The sequence below is a fragment of the Pelecanus crispus genome, chromosome 18, assembly GCF_030463565.1.
Source record: "Pelecanus crispus isolate bPelCri1 chromosome 18, bPelCri1.pri, whole genome shotgun sequence".
In the NCBI taxonomy this organism is placed as follows: Eukaryota; Metazoa; Chordata; class Aves; order Pelecaniformes; family Pelecanidae; genus Pelecanus; species Pelecanus crispus.
In genome coordinates, this window is record NC_134660.1 from 6,817,521 (window position 1) to 6,836,234 (window position 18,714).

An 18,714-nucleotide genomic window follows, 5' to 3' on the forward strand; every position below is an offset into this window, starting at 1 on the left:
CTCTTCCAGAGCCCCTGACCATCAGTCCCGGCTTTGTTGTGCCTCTGCCCAGACGTGCTCTCTTGGCTGTGGTGCGTGTCCCGTGGAAGAAGCGAACGGCCACATCTGAACTTGGCTGAGGAGTCTGGGCTGCGGGAGGCCCCGTAAGCTGAGGAGAGGGCAGTCGGCAATTCCTCTTGCCCTGGCTGCCACAGTTCTGGGGCAGGAGGCTCAAGCAGAAAATGGCCCCAGAGGACAGCAGGAGAGGGAATGGGGGCACCAGGCTGTACTGGATCTGGCCGGGATGGAGGCCGTTTTCTTCATAGCAGCCCGTATGGTGCTGTGTTTGAAATGTGTAGGTTACACAGCAAAGCTTTAGCTGTTGCTGGGCAGTCCTTGCACAGCACCAAGGCCATCTCTCTTCCTCACTCTGCCCCCTTGAAGAGCAAACTAGGTGTGGGTAAGAGCCAGGGAGGGGACCCGATTTGACCAAAAGGCTACTCCATGCCATATAACATCATGGTCAGCAATAAAACTGTGGGCAGTCTTTCCAAAGTAGCCCTTGTTCAGAGACTGGCTGGGCATCGGTCTGCTGGTGCTGATTGGCAGCTGGCTTGGTAGCAACCAACCCTGTCTCCCCACACACCCTTCAGCCCCTGACAAGCAGCAGCCCAAAAGCAGGGCCAGGGAAAGGTGCTTTTGTGGTAGCCCCATCAAAACAGGTGCGACTCCCAGCACTGTTCCCGGACACCGAGGACCGGCATCGACAACCTGGGCTATATGAGCAGGCGTGTAGCCAGGAGATTGATGGGAGCGACGCTTCTGCTCTGCTCAGCACTCACCTGATGGCATCTAGAACACTGTGGCGAGTTTTGGGCTGTAACGCAAGAAAGACCTCGACCAAGTGGAACACGTTCGGCAGAGGGTGGCCAGGATGGCGAGGAGAGTCAAGCAGTGAAAGAGGTTGCCTGGGGGTGTTGTCCAGTCACCCTCCTTGGACGCTCATGGCTGACTGAGCTTGGAGCAAGGGGTTGGGCCCAATGACTTCTGGAGGTCCTTTGCAACTTGGTTATGCCATGCATGATCCTACGGTCCCAGGACGACCTTTTTGTGCCTCTGCCCACTGGGGATAGGGACAGCAATGAGAAGGAGGGGCTCAGCTTCCCCGCCGAGGAGACAGGCAGTGTGCAGGAGCTCTCCTGAATGCTCTGTGGGAAGAAACAAAAGATAGCAAAAAGCACCTCTGCACCAGCTAGAAGACCACAAGACCTGTGGACCCCAGCTGTTGGGACAATGCTTTCCCAAAAATGCTGTGGCGGTGTTTTCCCTTTCCGTTTTCATGCTTTTATTTCCCACCTGGTCTTCTCCTCACCCCACAACACTAAAGCTCAATGCTGTGGTTAGGACAGGTTCTCCTGGGCTCTCTGGGAAGCCACTGCACCTGCCTTGTCAGTCGCACATTCATCCCTTCCCTCCTGACGGCTTGCTTCACAGTGCTGAGCTTGTTGTGCAAAGAGAAGAGGGGTGCATGACCGTATTGGGTTTATGTAGCAAGGTTTTGGTAGCGGGGTGGTGCTGCGGAGGTGGCTTCTGTGAGAAGACACCGAAGCTGCCCCTGTGTTAGACATCGGTAGTTTGAGCCGGCTCCAAGACGGATGTGCCGCTGGCCAAGGCTGAGTCAGTCAGTGAAATCGGTAGCATCTCTGTGAAAGCGTACGGAAGGAACGGTAAAAAAGCCGTGCAGCAGCTGTGAGAGAGGAGTGCGAAAATGTGAGCAAAACAACTCTGCAGAAGTGCAGGTCGGAGAAGGAGGGGAAGTAGGCGCTCCAGGTGCTGGAGACCAGGTTCCCCTGCAGCCCGTGGCGAAGACCATGATGAGGCAGGTTGTCCCCCTGCAGACCGTGGAGAACCATGGTGGAGCAGATAGCCACGCTCCAGCCTGTGGAGGACCCACGCTGGAGCAGGTGGGTATGCCCTGAAAGAAGCCCCAGCCCTTGGAAAGCCTATGCAGGAGCAGGTTTTCTGGCAGGACCTGTGGCCCATGGGGGACCCGTGCTGAAGCAGCCCTTGAAGAACTGCAGTCTGTGGGAAAGATTCGTGCTGAGGCCGTTTGTGAAAGGACCGTATACCGTGGGAGGGACTCAGCGCTGGAGTAGGGGAAGAGTGTGAGGAGGAAAGAGCGGCAGAAACAAAGTATTATGGCCTGAGAGCAAGCCCATTCGCCATCCCTGCTGCACTGCTTGCAGAGAGGGGGTAGGAGAGTCAGGAGTGAAATTGAGTCTAGGAAGAAGGGAGGGGTGGTGGGAAGGTGTTTCTTCGGTTTGTTCTTATTTCTCCCTCTCCTTACAACTAATTAGTCGTAAATGAAATTAATTCCCCCAAGCTGAGTGTGTTTTGGCTGTGACCAAAATTGAGAAGTGATCACCGTGGCCTTGTCTCAGTCCATGAGTTTCTCTGTCATATTTTCTCCCGGTGTCCTGTGAGAAGGAGAGAGAGAGAGAGAGCAGCTCGGTGGGCACCTGGTGGCCAGCCAAAGAAAACCCACCGCAACAACAAAAGGAATAGCAGTCATTGAACTAGATTGGGGAATTCCACCCCGAGCCAGCTAGGCAGAGAAGAGTGTACTCAATGCAAGGCTGTGTTAAGAGTCACTGCAAAACAATCCCCAAACTCCCCCTCCCAGACCCAGCCCTGAGCAACATCCATCTCCCTGGGCATCTTGGGAGAGCATCTGCAGGGGAAAGGATGACACAGACGCATGGGCTGGGATGCAGCAGAACTTTAATGAGTCAAAAGAGTACAACAAGGTCGCTCTGAGTGGAGGTCCCAGTACAGGGAGCACCAGGGGCAGAAAGGAGCCCCACGGCTGTGGCAGAGATCACGCCTGGTGTCCATCTGCCTGCCCCAGAGAGGGAGCAGGGCCAGCAGGTCCTCCCTGTGCTGGCTTTGTGGGGCTCACAGCCCGGGGCAGCACAAGAGAACAAGGAAAAATGGAGGGAAAGGAGAGGGAGGAAGAGGGGAAAGGCAGGCATGGGCCGTGCTTTCCTAGGGCGCAGGCTGGCCCCACCCTATTGCAGGGGGTGCTGGGCTTGCTGAGCCCCTCGGAAAGCAACAAGGCGATGCTCCGTCCCCAGTCCGGTACCATCTTGTGGGTCCCTGGGGGCCTTCCCCAGGGCCATCGCCAGCAGCTTTAGCAGGGGAGGCATGGTCTGCCGCGGTAGCAGCTGCCAATGCCGGAGAGGCCAAAGCCGGAGAGGCCGGAGCCCCCGGAGTTGATGGGCACTCCCGCAGAGCTGAGGATGCTGCCAACGGCAGCGGAGGTGGAGGATCCGACGGCGGTGCTCTGCGGGAAGGAGCTGAGGATGGGGCCGGGCAGGGTCACCACCACGGGAGGGGGCTCGATGACGACGGTGGAGTCCTGGCACTGCCGGACACAGGGCTCATTGCAGCTGTTGGCCAGCGGGGTCGGGCCGCAGGGCCCGCATGGAGGGCATGGCAGGCACGGGTTGTAGCAGGACATGTCTTGTGGCTGGAGGTGCACCTGTGGGAGAGGGCAGGGGACAACAAAGCACGAGGGGTGGTTGAAGAGCAGCCTGTTACCCCCGCAACGAAGGAGACCCTTTCCCCCAGCCCAAATGAGCACCACGAAGAGCGACCAAGGCCAGGGAGGTCCCCACCTAGCCCATAGCTCAGGAGACAGACGCCTCAGCCAAGCCCCAACCTCTCTCCATGCCACACCTTCTGCTCCCTTCCCTCTCCCATGGCAAGCAGCCTCAAGGCCCAGGATGGGACAGAGAGGCAGGTATGCACTGAGAAGTCACGGAGGAGGTGCAGGAGGACGAGAAGAAGGAGAAGGAGGTGTAAGACAAGAAAGGGCTTCAGACTCACCTTGTTCCCAAGGAGATGGAGGCGAGAGGAGCGGGTGAGAGAGTGAGGAGAAGGCCCCGCTTTTATACTGCACCCGCACCGCCTCAGGCCCACAGTCACTGCACGCGGGCAGTAATTTTCCAACAGACTCACCTCCAAAGAAACATATCCTACCTAATGGCACGGGTTGTGTTTTGGTTTCCGTCAACGCCGTCATTTCACTTCCTCATTTCTGAACATGCCTGGTGTGCGATGCCGGCTCCTTTTGCGTGCCAGTAAGAGATCCCAAGGATATCCCAGTCAGAATTGTGTCAGCATGGGCAGAAGCCAAGCCCCAAGTGGTGGAGGGGTCTTGTGCAGGCAGGGGAAGTTGACCTGGGGCAGTGAAGTGCGATTGTTTGCAACTCCCTTTGCAGGAAGAGGCCCAGCTCTGCCCGGCGCTGCCCACGGCAGCGGAGCACCCAAAGGCCCCTCTCTTTAAGGACGTGCCACGTGCTTCTCTCTCCTCCCTCTCTCTGAGCTCGCTCCGATGGTCCCTAGCTGTGGCAGCTCCAGGCAGCCAGGTTGTGCCAATGGTTTCAGCTGTCTTCCTCTCGCTGTCCTTTGGTCTGGGGAGAACATCTGCCAGGCTGTCTGGGTATGCAGGGTTGGGGTTAGGAAAGCCAAAGGCCACCTGGCGTTGAATCACGCAAAGCATGCGGAGGGCAACAAGAAGGTCTTCTTCCAGGTCGGTCAGCTACGAGGCTTGGTCAAAGACAGCTGCAGCGCTGAACGGAAGAGGGCAGGGGTTACAGGAAAGGTGGAGGTACTCCGAGGGTTCTTGGCCGTGGTCTTTCCTGGTAGGATTTACTGTCGAGAGAAGACTTTCCCACAGTAGAGGAGGATCAGCCCTAGGAACATTGAAACAGATTGGACTGACCTGAGTACATGTGACCAGATGCCAAGCACCCAAGGGAGTTGCAGAAAACTCCTCCCCACTGTGTGGGCCTCATCTCTGGGTCTCAGGCGCTGCATCTTCTCCTGGCATTAGCGCTTCAGCATGCCTTCTTTCCCATGCCCCAAAGGCCTCCTCGGCCAGGAGCACAACCCAGCACCATTGCGGAGGCAAGGAAACTTGCCCAGACTCCCCAGCCAGCGAGGGCTGTCAGGACCGTGCAGTGCCACGTGCCTGCGGATGCTCAGGGAGGGGCTGTGCTCAGAAGGGCCCTGGGTACAAGAACAGCTCTCAGACTACATCAGGGAGGTGATGCACTTCCCTGCCCTGCAGACACGGAGGCAGCTGGGACGCGTCGCAGGAGGGCAAGGGAATGCCTTCAGTAGGCAAGCTTCCTGGGACAGACTCTCCCTAGCCGTGGCGAGTCACAGTCTAATTTTGGATTGGCCGTGTGTCAGCCTTTTGGCGTGAGGCCAAGCCAGGAGGGCGTGCGGTCTGCAGGCCCATGTCCCATGCATGGCTGAGTTCCCCTCTGGCCAGGGCAGCTCCATCCATAACCCTGGAAAACTGGTCTGAGTACTGGGCCGTACCCTTGTACACAGCTCCAGGCAGCCCCAGCGGCCATTGCCCTTGGGATGACCTTCTTGCTGGCACTCCCACAGCTTCAGGAGCTCACAGGATGGTCAGCGTGTTTTGCAAAAGTGTCTCCTGCTGGTCAGGGTCCAAAGCGTGTGGGCAACGTGCGTGGTGGTGTGAGGAGAATGGGAGGAACAAGGTGCTGTCCCGAGCCCCAACACACTCCCCTGGTAGTGAGGAGGGACCCAACTCCACGGGGCTTGTTGAGCAATCATGGCATTCGTGAGGGCAATGTTGGTGGGACGCTATGTGCACCTTCCTGTAATGGGGGTGGAAAACAACCTCACAGAGTTCCCCAGAAACATACCGCTGCCTGCACAGAGCCCTCCAGCACTCGGAGCACATCTGCCTGTACCGATGTGTTCCTACCTGGGATACATTGGAGCCTTTCATCTCGATACTTGAAAGGAGCGTCTGAGGCCTAAAGGGCATGTCAAAAAATGAGGAAACGTAACGGCAGCTTTGACGAAACCCAAATCCCCACCTGTGCCATTAGGTAGGATAGTTTGCTTTGGAGGTGAGTGTGCTGGAAAATTGCTGCCCGCGTGCAGTGACTGTGGGCCTGGGGCGGTGCAGGAGCAGTATAAAAGCGGGCCCTTCTCCTCACTCTCTCATCCGCTCCTCTTGCCTCCATCTCCTTGGGAACAAGGTGAGTCCGAAGCCCTTTCTGCTCTTCCTGCTCGTCCTCCTTCGCCTCATCCTCCTCTAGGATTTCTCAACACAAAACTGTCGTTTTGTCTGAGGCTGGGTCATGGTGCTGCTTGTCATGGGAGAAGGAAAGGGGTGGAAGGTGTGGCATGGAGAGAAGCTGGGGCTTGGCTGAGGTGTGTCCTGAGCTATGGGCTAGGAAGGGATCTTCCTGGGCTCGGTTGCTATTGGCAGGGCTCTCTTGGGCTGAAGGAAAGGACAAGCCCTGGGCCTCCCGACAACACCTCCAGCTCTCGGCTCCAGCTCATGCTTTTTCTCCCTCGTGTTGGAGTGACAGGCTGCTCCTCACGCACCGCTCATGCTTTGCTTCTCCTGCCCTCTCCCCCAGGCGCACCTCCAGCCACAAGACATGTCCTGCTACAACCCGTGCCTGCCCTGCGGGCCCTGCGGCCCGACCCCGCTGGCCAACAGCTGCAATGAGCCCTGTGTCCGGCAGTGCCAGGACTCCACCGTCGTCATCCAGCCCTCCCCCGTGGTGGTGACCCTGCCCGGCCCCATCCTCAGCTCCTTCCCGCAGAGCACCGCCGTCGGATCCTCCACCTCCGCTGCCGTTGGCAGCATCCTCAGCTCTGCGGGAGTGCCCATCAACTCCGGGGGCTCCGGCCTCTCCGGCTTTGGCCTCTCCGGCATTGGCAGCTGCTACCGCGGCAGACCATGCCTTCCCTGCTAAAGCTGCTGGCGATAGCCCTGGGGAAGGCCCCCAGGGACCCACAAGATGGTACCGGACTGGGGACGGAGCATCGGCTTGCTGCTTTTCCGAGGGGCTCAGCACGCCCAGCACCCCTTGCATAAAGACGGGACCGGCCTGGGCTCTCAGAGAGCACGGCCCATGCCTGCCTTTCCCCTCTTCCTCCCTCTCCTTTCCCTGCAGTGCCCTTGTTCTCTTGTGCTGCCCCGGGCTGTGAGCCCCACAAAGCCAGCACAGGGAGGACCTGCTGGCCCTGCTCCCTCTCTGGGGCAGGCAGATGGACACCAGGCGTGATCTCTGCCACAGCCACGGGGCACAGGCTTTTATCTGTCCCTGGTTCTCCCTGTGCTGGAGCCTCCACTCACAGTGACCTCATTTCCCTCCTTTGACTCATTAAAGTGCTGCTGCATCCCAGCCTGTGCCTTTGTGTCGTCCTTTCCCCTGCAGATGCTCTCCCAGGATGCCCGGGGAGACGGATGTTGCTCAGTGGTGGTTCTATGAGGAGGTGGCTGACTATGTTGGTGCAGAGATTGTTAAGAGAATGTTTGTTGCCTCTGCGTAGCCCTTCTCTTTGTGGACATTCCTGACATACACGCTCTGGAGGAACGGAGTTGCTGTGGGGATGTTAGGGGGTGCATGGTAGACGTGGTGACTCTTCACAATTCCCCAAAGGAGGGTAGGGTAGGACATAGTGCAGCTTGCTCCCGTTGGTCACTGTCACCTGCATGCGAGGAAGGCATTTTTGACTCTTCCAGAGCCCCTGACCATCAGTCCCGGCTTTGTTGTGCCTCTGCCCAGACGTGCTCTCTTGGCTGTGGTGCGTGTCCCGTGGAAGAAGCGAACGGCCACATCTGAACTCGGCTGAGGAGTCTGGGCTGCGGGAGGCCCCGTAAGCTGAGGAGAGGGCAGTCGGCAATTCCTCTTGCCCTGGCTGCCACAGTTCTGGGGCAGGAGGCTCAAGCAGAAAATGGCCCCAGAGGACAGCAGGAGAGGGAATGGGGGCACCAGGCTGTACTGGATCTGGCCGGGATGGAGGCCGTTTTCTTCATAGCAGCCCGTATGGTGCTGTGTTTGAAATGTGTAGGTTACACAGCAAAGCTTTAGCTATTGCTGGGCAGTCCTTGCACAGCACCAAGGCCATCTCTCTTCCTCACTCTGCCCCCTTGAAGAGCAAACTAGGTGTGGGTAAGAGCCAGGGAGGGGACCCGATTTGACCAAAAGGCTACTCCATGCCATATAACATCATGGTCAGCAATAAAACTGTGGGCAGTCTTTCCAAAGTAGCCCTTGTTCAGAGACTGGCTGGGCATCGGTCTGCTGGTGCTGATTGGCAGCTGGCTTGGTAGCAACCAACCCTGTCTCCCCACACACCCTTCAGCCCCTGACAAGCAGCAGCCCAAAAGCAGGGCCAGGGAAAGGTGCTTTTGTGGTAGCCCCATCAAAACAGGTGCGACTCCCAGCACTGTTCCCGGACACCGAGGACCGGCATCGACAACCTGGGCTATATGAGCAGGCGTGTAGCCAGGAGATTGATGGGAGCGACGCTTCTGCTCTGCTCAGCACTCACCTGATGGCATCTAGAACACTGTGGCGAGTTTTGGGCTGTAACGCAAGAAAGACCTCGACCAAGTGGAACACGTTCGGCAGAGGGTGGCCAGGATGGCGAGGAGAGTCAAGCAGTGAAAGAGGTTGCCTGGGGGTGTTGTCCAGTCACCCTCCTTGGACGCTCATGGCTGACTGAGCTTGGAGCAAGGGGTTGGGCCCAATGACTTCTGGAGGTCCTTTGCAACTTGGTTATGCCATGCATGATCCTACGGTCCCAGGACGACCTTTTTGTGCCTCTGCCCACTGGGGATAGGGACAGCAATGAGAAGGAGGGGCTCAGCTTCCCCGCCGAGGAGACAGGCAGTGTGCAGGAGCTCTCCTGAATGCTCTGTGGGAAGAAACAAAAGATAGCAAAAAGCACCTCTGCACCAGCTAGAAGACCACAAGACCTGTGGACCCCAGCTGTTGGGACAATGCTTTCCCAAAAATGCTGTGGCGGTGTTTTCCCTTTCCGTTTTCATGCTTTTATTTCCCACCTGGTCTTCTCCTCACCCCACAACACTAAAGCTCAATGCTGTGGTTAGGACAGGTTCTCCTGGGCTCTCTGGGAAGCCACTGCACCTGCCTTGTCAGTCGCACATTCATCCCTTCCCTCCTGACGGCTTGCTTCACAGTGCTGAGCTTGTTGTGCAAAGAGAAGAGGGGTGCATGACCGTATTGGGTTTATGTAGCAAGGTTTTGGTAGCGGGGTGGTGCTGCGGAGGTGGCTTCTGTGAGAAGACACCGAAGCTGCCCCTGTGTTAGACATCGGTAGTTTGAGCCGGCTCCAAGACGGATGTGCCGCTGGCCAAGGCTGAGTCAGTCAGTGAAATCGGTAGCATCTCTGTGAAAGCGTACGGAAGGAACGGTAAAAAAGCCGTGCAGCAGCTGTGAGAGAGGAATGCGAAAATGTGAGCAAAACAACTCTGCAGAAGTGCAGGTCGGAGAAGGAGGGGAAGTAGGCGCTCCAGGTGCTGGAGACCAGGTTCCCCTGCAGCCCGTGGCGAAGACCATGATGAGGCAGGTTGTCCCCCTGCAGACCGTGGAGAACCATGGTGGAGCAGATAGCCACGCTCCAGCCTGTGGAGGACCCACGCTGGAGCAGGTGGGTATGCCCTGAAAGAAGCCCCAGCCCTTGGAAAGCCTATGCAGGAGCAGGTTTTCTGGCAGGACCTGTGGCCCATGGGGGACCCGTGCTGAAGCAGCCCTTGAAGAACTGCAGTCTGTGGGAAAGATTCGTGCTGAGGCCGTTTGTGAAAGGACCGTATACCGTGGGAGGGACTCAGCGCTGGAGTAGGGGAAGAGTGTGAGGAGGAAAGAGCGGCAGAAACAAAGTATTATGGCCTGAGAGCCAGCCCATTCGCCATCCCTGCTGCACTGCTTGCAGAGAGGGGGTAGGAGAGTCAGGAGTGAAATTGAGTCTAGGAAGAAGGGAGGGGTGGTGGGAAGGTGTTTCTTCGGTTTGTTCTTATTTCTCCCTCTCCTTACAACTAATTAGTCGTAAATGAAATTAATTCCCCCAAGCTGAGTGTGTTTTGGCTGTGACCAAAATTGAGAAGTGATCACCGTGGCCTTGTCTCAGTCCATGAGTTTCTCTGTCATATTTTCTCCCGGTGTCCTGTGAGAAGGAGAGAGAGAGAGAGAGCAGCTCGGTGGGCACCTGGTGGCCAGCCAAAGAAAACCCACCGCAACAACAAAAGGAATAGCAGTCATTGAACTAGATTGGGGAATTCCACCCCGAGCCAGCTAGGCAGAGAAGAGTGTACTCAATGCAAGGCTGTGTTAAGAGTCACTGCAAAACAATCCCCAAACTCCCCCTCCCAGACCCAGCCCTGAGCAACATCCATCTCCCTGGGCATCTTGGGAGAGCATCTGCAGGGGAAAGGATGACACAGACGCATGGGCTGGGATGCAGCAGAACTTTAATGAGTCAAAAGAGTACAACAAGGTCGCTCTGAGTGGAGGTCCCAGTACAGGGAGCACCAGGGGCAGAAAGGAGCCCCACGGCTGTGGCAGAGATCACGCCTGGTGTCCATCTGCCTGCCCCAGAGAGGGAGCAGGGCCAGCAGGTCCTCCCTGTGCTGGCTTTGTGGGGCTCGCAGCCCGGGGCAGCACAAGAGAACAAGGAAAAATGGAGGGAAAGGAGAGGGAGGAAGAGGGGAAAGGCAGGCATGGGCCGTGCTTTCCTAGGGCGCAGGCTGGCCCCACCCTATTGCAGGGGGTGCTGGGCTTGCTGAGCCCCTCGGAAAGCAACAAGGCGATGCTCCGTCCCCAGTCCGGTACCATCTTGTGGGTCCCTGGGGGCCTTCCCCAGGGCCATCGCCAGCAGCTTTAGCAGGGGAGGCATGGTCTGCCGTGGTAGCAGCTGCCAATGCCGGAGAGGCCAAAGCCGGAGAGGCCGGAGCCCCCGGAGTTGATGGGCACTCCCGCAGAGCTGAGGATGCTGCCAACGGCAGCGGAGGTGGAGGATCCGACGGCGGTGCTCTGCGGGAAGGAGCTGAGGATGGGGCCGGGCAGGGTCACCACCACGGGAGGGGGCTCGATGACGACGGTGGAGTCCTGGCACTGCCGGACACAGGGCTCATTGCAGCTGTTGGCCAGCGGGGTCGGGCCGCAGGGCCCGCATGGAGGGCATGGCAGGCACGGGTTGTAGCAGGACATGTCTTGTGGCTGGAGGTGCACCTGTGGGAGAGGGCAGGGGACAACAAAGCACGAGGGGTGGTTGAAGAGCAGCCTGTTACCCCGCAACGAAGGAGACCCTTTCCCCCAGCCCAAATGAGCACCACGAAGAGCGACCAAGGCCAGGGAGGTCCCCACCTAGCCCATAGCTCAGGAGACAGACGCCTCAGCCAAGCCCCAACCTCTCTCCATGCCACACCTTCTGCTCCCTTCCCTCTCCCATGGCAAGCAGCCTCAAGGCCCAGGATGGGACAGAGAGGCAGGTATGCACTGAGAAGTCACGGAGGAGGTGCAGGAGGACGAGAAGAAGGAGAAGGAGGTGTAAGACAAGAAAGGGCTTCAGACTCACCTTGTTCCCAAGGAGATGGAGGCGAGAGGAGCGGGTGAGAGAGTGAGGAGAAGGCCCCGCTTTTATACTGCACCCGCACCGCCTCAGGCCCACAGTCACTGCACGCGGGCAGTAATTTTCCAACAGACTCACCTCCAAAGAAACATATCCTACCTAATGGCACGGGTTGTGTTTTGGTTTCCGTCAACGCCGTCATTTCACTTCCTCATTTCTGAACATGCCTGGTGTGCGATGCCGGCTCCTTTTGCGTGCCAGTAAGAGATCCCAAGGATATCCCAGTCAGAATTGTGTCAGCATGGGCAGAAGCCAAGCCCCAAGTGGTGGAGGGGTCTTGTGCAGGCAGGGGAAGTTGACCTGGGGCAGTGAAGTGCGATTGTTTGCAACTCCCTTTGCAGGAAGAGGCCCAGCTCTGCCCGGCGCTGCCCACGGCAGCGGAGCACCCAAAGGCCCCTCTCTTTAAGGACGTGCCACGTGCTTCTCTCTCCTCCCTCTCTCTGAGCTCGCTCCGATGGTCCCTAGCTGTGGCAGCTCCAGGCAGCCAGGTTGTGCCAATGGTTTCAGCTGTCTTCCTCTCGCTGTCCTTTGGTCTGGGGAGAACATCTGCCAGGCTGTCTGGGTATGCAGGGTTGGGGTTAGGAAAGCCAAAGGCCACCTGGCGTTGAATCACGCAAAGCATGCGGAGGGCAACAAGAAGGTCTTCTTCCAGGTCGGTCAGCTACGAGGCTTGGTCAAAGACAGCTGCAGCGCTGAACGGAAGAGGGCAGGGGTTACAGGAAAGGTGGAGGTACTCCGAGGGTTCTTGGCCGTGGTCTTTCCTGGTAGGATTTACTGTCGAGAGAAGACTTTCCCACAGTAGAGGAGGATCAGCCCTAGGAACATTGAAACAGATTGGACTGACCTGAGTACATGTGACCAGATGCCAAGCACCCAAGGGAGTTGCAGAAAACTCCTCCCCACTGTGTGGGCCTCATCTCTGGGTCTCAGGCGCTGCATCTTCTCCTGGCATTAGCGCTTCAGCATGCCTTCTTTCCCATGCCCCAAAGGCCTCCTCGGCCAGGAGCACAACCCAGCACCATTGCGGAGGCAAGGAAACTTGCCCAGACTCCCCAGCCAGCGAGGGCTGTCAGGACCGTGCAGTGCCACGTGCCTGCGGATGCTCAGGGAGGGGCTGTGCTCAGAAGGGCCCTGGGTACAAGAACAGCTCTCAGACTACATCAGGGAGGTGATGCACTTCCCTGCCCTGCAGACACGGAGGCAGCTGGGACGCGTCGCAGGAGGGCAAGGGAATGCCTTCAGTAGGCAAGCTTCCTGGGACAGACTCTCCCTAGCCGTGGCGAGTCACAGTCTAATTTTGGATTGGCCGTGTGTCAGCCTTTTGGCGTGAGGCCAAGCCAGGAGGGCGTGCGGTCTGCAGGCCCATGTCCCATGCATGGCTGAGTTCCCCTCTGGCCAGGGCAGCTCCATCCATAACCCTGGAAAACTGGTCTGAGTACTGGGCCGTACCCTTGTACACAGCTCCAGGCAGCCCCAGCGGCCATTGCCCTTGGGATGACCTTCTTGCTGGCACTCCCACAGCTTCAGGAGCTCACAGGATGGTCAGCGTGTTTTGCAAAAGTGTCTCCTGCTGGTCAGGGTCCAAAGCGTGTGGGCAACGTGCGTGGTGGTGTGAGGAGAATGGGAGGAACAAGGTGCTGTCCCGAGCCCCAACACACTCCCCTGGTAGTGAGGAGGGACCCAACTCCACGGGGCTTGTTGAGCAATCATGGCATTCGTGAGGGCAATGTTGGTGGGACGCTATGTGCACCTTCCTGTAATGGGGGTGGAAAACAACCTCACAGAGTTCCCCAGAAACATACCGCTGCCTGCACAGAGCCCTCCAGCACTCGGAGCACATCTGCCTGTACCGATGTGTTCCTACCTGGGATACATTGGAGCCTTTCATCTCGATACTTGAAAGGAGCGTCTGAGGCCTAAAGGGCATGTCAAAAAATGAGGAAACGTAACGGCAGCTTTGACGAAACCCAAATCCCCACCTGTGCCATTGCTTTGGAGGTGAGTGTGCTGGAAAATTGCTGCCCGCGTGCAGTGACTGTGGGCCTGGGGCGGTGCAGGAGCAGTATAAAAGCGGGCCCTTCTCCTCACTCTCTCATCCACTCCTCTTGCCTCCATCTCCTTGGGAACAAGGTGAGTCCGAAGCCCTTTCTGCTCTTCCTGCTCGTCCTCCTTCGCCTCATCCTCCTCTAGGATTTCTCAACACAAAACTGTCGTTTTGTCTGAGGCTGGGTCATGGTGCTGCTTGTCATGGGAGAAGGAAAGGGGTGGAAGGTGTGGCATGGAGAGAAGCTGGGGCTTGGCTGAGGTGTGTCCTGAGCTATGGGCTAGGAAGGGATCTTCCTGGGCTCGGTTGCTATTGGCAGGGCTCTCTTGGGCTGAAGGAAAGGACAAGCCCTGGGCCTCCCGACAACACCTCCAGCTCTCGGCTCCAGCTCATGCTTTTTCTCCCTCGTGTTGGAGTGACAGGCTGCTCCTCACGCACCGCTCATGCTTTGCTTCTCCTGCCCTCTCCCCCAGGCGCACCTCCAGCCACAAGACATGTCCTGCTACAACCCGTGCCTGCCCTGCCGGCCCTGCGGCCCGACCCCGCTGGCCAACAGCTGCAATGAGCCCTGTGTCCGGCAGTGCCAGGACTCCACCGTCGTCATCCAGCCCTCCCCCGTGGTGGTGACCCTGCCCGGCCCCATCCTCAGCTCCTTCCCGCAGAGCACCGCCGTCGGATCCTCCACCTCCGCTGCCGTTGGCAGCATCCTCAGCTCTGCGGGAGTGCCCATCAACTCCGGGGGCTCCGGCCTCTCCGGCTTTGGCCTCTCCGGCATTGGCAGCTGCTACCGCGGCAGACCATGCCTCCCCTGCTAAAGCTGCTGGCGATAGCCCTGGGGAAGGCCCCCAGGGACCCACAAGATGGTACCGGACTGGGGACGGAGCATCGGCTTGCTGCTTTTCCGAGGGGCTCAGCACGCCCAGCACCCCTTGCATAAAGACGGGACCGGCCTGGGCTCTCAGAGAGCATGGCCCATGCCTGCCTTTCCCCTCTTCCTCCCTCTCCTTTCCCTGCAGTGCCCTTGTTCTCTTGTGCTGCCCCGGGCTGTGAGCCCCACAAAGCCAGCACAGGGAGGACCTGCTGGCCCTGCTCCCTCTCTGGGGCAGGCAGATGGACACCAGGCGTGATCTCTGCCACAGCCACGGGGCACAGGCTTTTATCTGTCCCTGGTTCTCCCTGTGCTGGAGCCTCCACTCACAGTGACCTCATTTCCCTCCTTTGACTCATTAAAGTGCTGCTGCATCCCAGCCTGTGCCTTTGTGTCGTCCTTTCCCCTGCAGATGCTCTCCCAGGATGCCCGGGGAGACGGATGTTGCTCAGTGGTGGTTCTATGAGGAGGTGGCTGACTATGTTGGTGCAGAGATTGTTAAGAGAATGTTTGTTGCCTCTGCGTAGCCCTTCTCTTTGTGGACATTCCTGACATACACGCTCTGGAGGAACGGAGTTGCTGTGGGGATGTTAGGGGGTGCATGGTAGACGTGGTGACTCTTCACAATTCCCCAAAGGAGGGTAGGGTAGGACATAGTGCAGCTTGCTCCCGTTGGTCACTGTCACCTGCATGCGAGGAAGGCATTTTTGACTCTTCCAGAGCCCCTGACCATCAGTCCCGGCTTTGTTGTGCCTCTGCCCAGACGTGCTCTCTTGGCTGTGGTGCGTGTCCCGTGGAAGAAGCGAACGGCCACATCTGAACTTGGCTGAGGAGTCTGGGCTGCGGGAGGCCCCGTAAGCTGAGGAGAGGGCAGTCGGCAATTCCTCTTGCCCTGGCTGCCACAGTTCTGGGGCAGGAGGCTCAAGCAGAAAATGGCCCCAGAGGACAGCAGGAGAGGGAATGGGGGCACCAGGCTGTACTGGATCTGGCCGGGATGGAGGCCGTTTTCTTCATAGCAGCCCGTATGGTGCTGTGTTTGAAATGTGTAGGTTACACAGCAAAGCTTTAGCTGTTGCTGGGCAGTCCTTGCACAGCACCAAGGCCATCTCTCTTCCTCACTCTGCCCCCTTGAAGAGCAAACTAGGTGTGGGTAAGAGCCAGGGAGGGGACCCGATTTGACCAAAAGGCTACTCCATGCCATATAACATCATGGTCAGCAATAAAACTGTGGGCAGTCTTTCCAAAGTAGCCCTTGTTCAGAGACTGGCTGGGCATCGGTCTGCTGGTGCTGATTGGCAGCTGGCTTGGTAGCAACCAACCCTGTCTCCCCACACACCCTTCAGCCCCTGACAAGCAGCAGCCCAAAAGCAGGGCCAGGGAAAGGTGCTTTTGTGGTAGCCCCATCAAAACAGGTGCGACTCCCAGCACTGTTCCCGGACACCGAGGACCGGCATCGACAACCTGGGCTATATGAGCAGGCGTGTAGCCAGGAGATTGATGGGAGCGACGCTTCTGCTCTGCTCAGCACTCACCTGATGGCATCCAGAACACTGTGGCGAGTTTTGGGCTGTAACGCAAGAAAGACCTCGACCAAGTGGAACACGTTCGGCAGAGGGTGGCCAGGATGGCGAGGAGAGTCAAGCAGTGAAAGAGGTTGCCTGGGGGTGTTGTCCAGTCACCCTCCTTGGACGCTCATGGCTGACTGAGCTTGGAGCAAGGGGTTGGGCCCAATGACTTCTGGAGGTCCTTTGCAACTTGGTTATGCCATGCATGATCCTACGGTCCCAGGACCACCTTTTTGTGCCTCTGCCCACTGGGGATAGGGACAGCAATGAGAAGGAGGGGCTCAGCTTCCCCGCCGAGGAGACAGGCAGTGTGCAGGAGCTCTCCTGAATGCTCTGTGGGAAGAAACAAAAGATAGCAAAAAGCACCTCTGCACCAGCTAGAAGACCACAAGACCTGTGGACCCCAGCTGTTGGGACAATGCTTTCCCAAAAATGCTGTGGCGGTGTTTTCCCTTTCCGTTTTCATGCTTTTATTTCCCACCTGGTCTTCTCCTCACCCCACAACACTAAAGCTCAATGCTGTGGTTAGGACAGGTTCTCCTGGGCTCTCTGGGAAGCCACTGCACCTGCCTTGTCAGTCGCACATTCATCCCTTCCCTCCTGACGGCTTGCTTCACAGTGCTGAGCTTGTTGTGCAAAGAGAAGAGGGGTGCATGACCGTATTGGGTTTATGTAGCAAGGTTTTGGTAGCGGGGTGGTGCTGCGGAGGTGGCTTCTGTGAGAAGACACCGAAGCTGCCCCTGTGTTAGACATCGGTAGTTTGAGCCGGCTCCAAGACGGATGTGCCGCTGGCCAAGGCTGAGTCAGTCAGTGAAATCGGTAGCATCTCTGTGAAAGCGTACGGAAGGAACGGTAAAAAAGCCGTGCAGCAGCTGTGAGAGAGGAGTGCGAAAATGTGAGCAAAACAACTCTGCAGAAGTGCAGGTCGGAGAAGGAGGGGAAGTAGGCGCTCCAGGTGCTGGAGACCAGGTTCCCCTGCAGCCCGTGGCGAAGACCATGATGAGGCAGGTTGTCCCCCTGCAGACCGTGGAGAACCATGGTGGAGCAGATAGCCACGCTCCAGCCTGTGGAGGACCCACGCTGGAGCAGGTGGGTATGCCCTGAAAGAAGCCCCAGCCCTTGGAAAGCCTATGCAGGAGCAGGTTTTCTGGCAGGACCTGTGGCCCATGGGGGACCCGTGCTGAAGCAGCCCTTGAAGAACTGCAGTCTGTGGGAAAGATTCGTGCTGAGGCCGTTTGTGAAAGGACCGTATACCGTGGGAGGGACTCAGCGCTGGAGTAGGGGAAGAGTGTGAGGAGGAAAGAGCGGCAGAAACAAAGTATTATGGCCTGAGAGCAAGCCCATTCGCCATCCCTGCTGCACTGCTTGCAGAGAGGGGGTAGGAGAGTCAGGAGTGAAATTGAGTCTAGGAAGAAGGGAGGGGTGGTGGGAAGGTGTTTCTTCGGTTTGTTCTTATTTCTCCCTCTCCTTACAACTAATTAGTCGTAAATGAAATTAATTCCCCCAAGCTGAGTGTGTTTTGGCTGTGACCAAAATTGAGAAGTGATCACCGTGGCCTTGTCTCAGTCCATGAGTTTCTCTGTCATATTTTCTCCCGGTGTCCTGTGAGAAGGAGAGAGAGAGAGAGAGCAGCTCGGTGGGCACCTGGTGGCCAGCCAAAGAAAACCCACCGCAACAACAAAAGGAATAGCAGTCATTGAACTAGATTGGGGAATTCCACCCCGAGCCAGCTAGGCAGAGAAGAGTGTACTCAATGCAAGGCTGTGTTAAGAGTCACTGCAAAACAATCCCCAAACTCCCCCTCCCAGACCCAGCCCTGAGCAACATCCATCTCCCTGGGCATCTTGGGAGAGCATCTGCAGGGGAAAGGATGACACAGACGCATGGGCTGGGATGCAGCAGAACTTTAATGAGTCAAAAGAGTACAACAAGGTCGCTCTGAGTGGAGGTCCCAGTACAGGGAGCACCAGGGGCAGAAAGGAGCCCCACGGCTGTGGCAGAGATCACGCCTGGTGTCCATCTGCCTGCCCCAGAGAGGGAGCAGGGCCAGCAGGTCCTCCCTGTGCTGGCTTTGTGGGGCTCGCAGCCCGGGGCAGCACAAGAGAACAAGGAAAAATGGAGGGAAAGGAGAGGGAGGAAGAGGGGAAAGGCAGGCATGGGCCGTGCTTTCCTAGGGCGCAGGCTGGCCCCACCCTATTGCAGGGGGTGCTGGGCTTGCTGAGCCCCTCGGAAAGCAACAAGGCGATGCTCCGTCCCCAGTCCGGTACCATCTTGTGGGTCCCTGGGGGCCTTCCCCAGGGCCATCGCCAGCAGCTTTAGCAGGGGAGGCATGGTCTGCCGCGGGTAGCAGCTGCCAATGCCGGAGAGGCCAAAGCCGGAGAGGCCGGAGCCCCCGGAGTTGATGGGCACTCCCGCAGAGCTGAGGATGCTGCCAACGGCAGCGGAGGTGGAGGATCCGACGGCGGTGCTCTGCGGGAAGGAGCTGAGGATGGGGCCGGGCAGGGTCACCACCACGGGAGGGGGCTCGATGACGACGGTGGAGTCCTGGCACTGCCGGACACAGGGCTCATTGCAGCTGTTGGCCAGCGGGGTCGGGCCGCAGGGCCCGCATGGAGGGCATGGCAGGCACGGGTTGTAGCAGGACATGTCTTGTGGCTGGAGGTGCACCTGTGGGAGAGGGCAGGGGACAACAAAGCACGAGGGGTGGTTGAAGAGCAGCCTGTTACCCCGCAACGAAGGAGACCCTTTCCCCCAGCCCA

At 58.1% G+C, this 18,714-nt stretch overlaps 1 protein-coding gene across 1 annotated transcript; it reads left to right on the forward strand.

Moving 5' to 3' along the window:
- Positions 1–14,016: 14,016 nt before the first annotated feature.
- LOC142595309 (feather keratin 1-like) lies at positions 14,017–14,337 on the forward strand. The gene has a single exon (XM_075723049.1). It carries the CDS (start codon positions 14,017–14,019, stop codon positions 14,335–14,337), a length of 321 nt encoding a protein of 106 aa, XP_075579164.1.
- The last annotated feature ends 4,377 nt before the right edge of the window (positions 14,338–18,714 follow it).

Coding starts and splice junctions, on each gene's coding strand:
- LOC142595309 (XM_075723049.1), top strand. CDS start 14,017: ATGTCCTGCTACAACCCGTGCCTGCCCTGCCGGCCCTGCGGCCCGACC.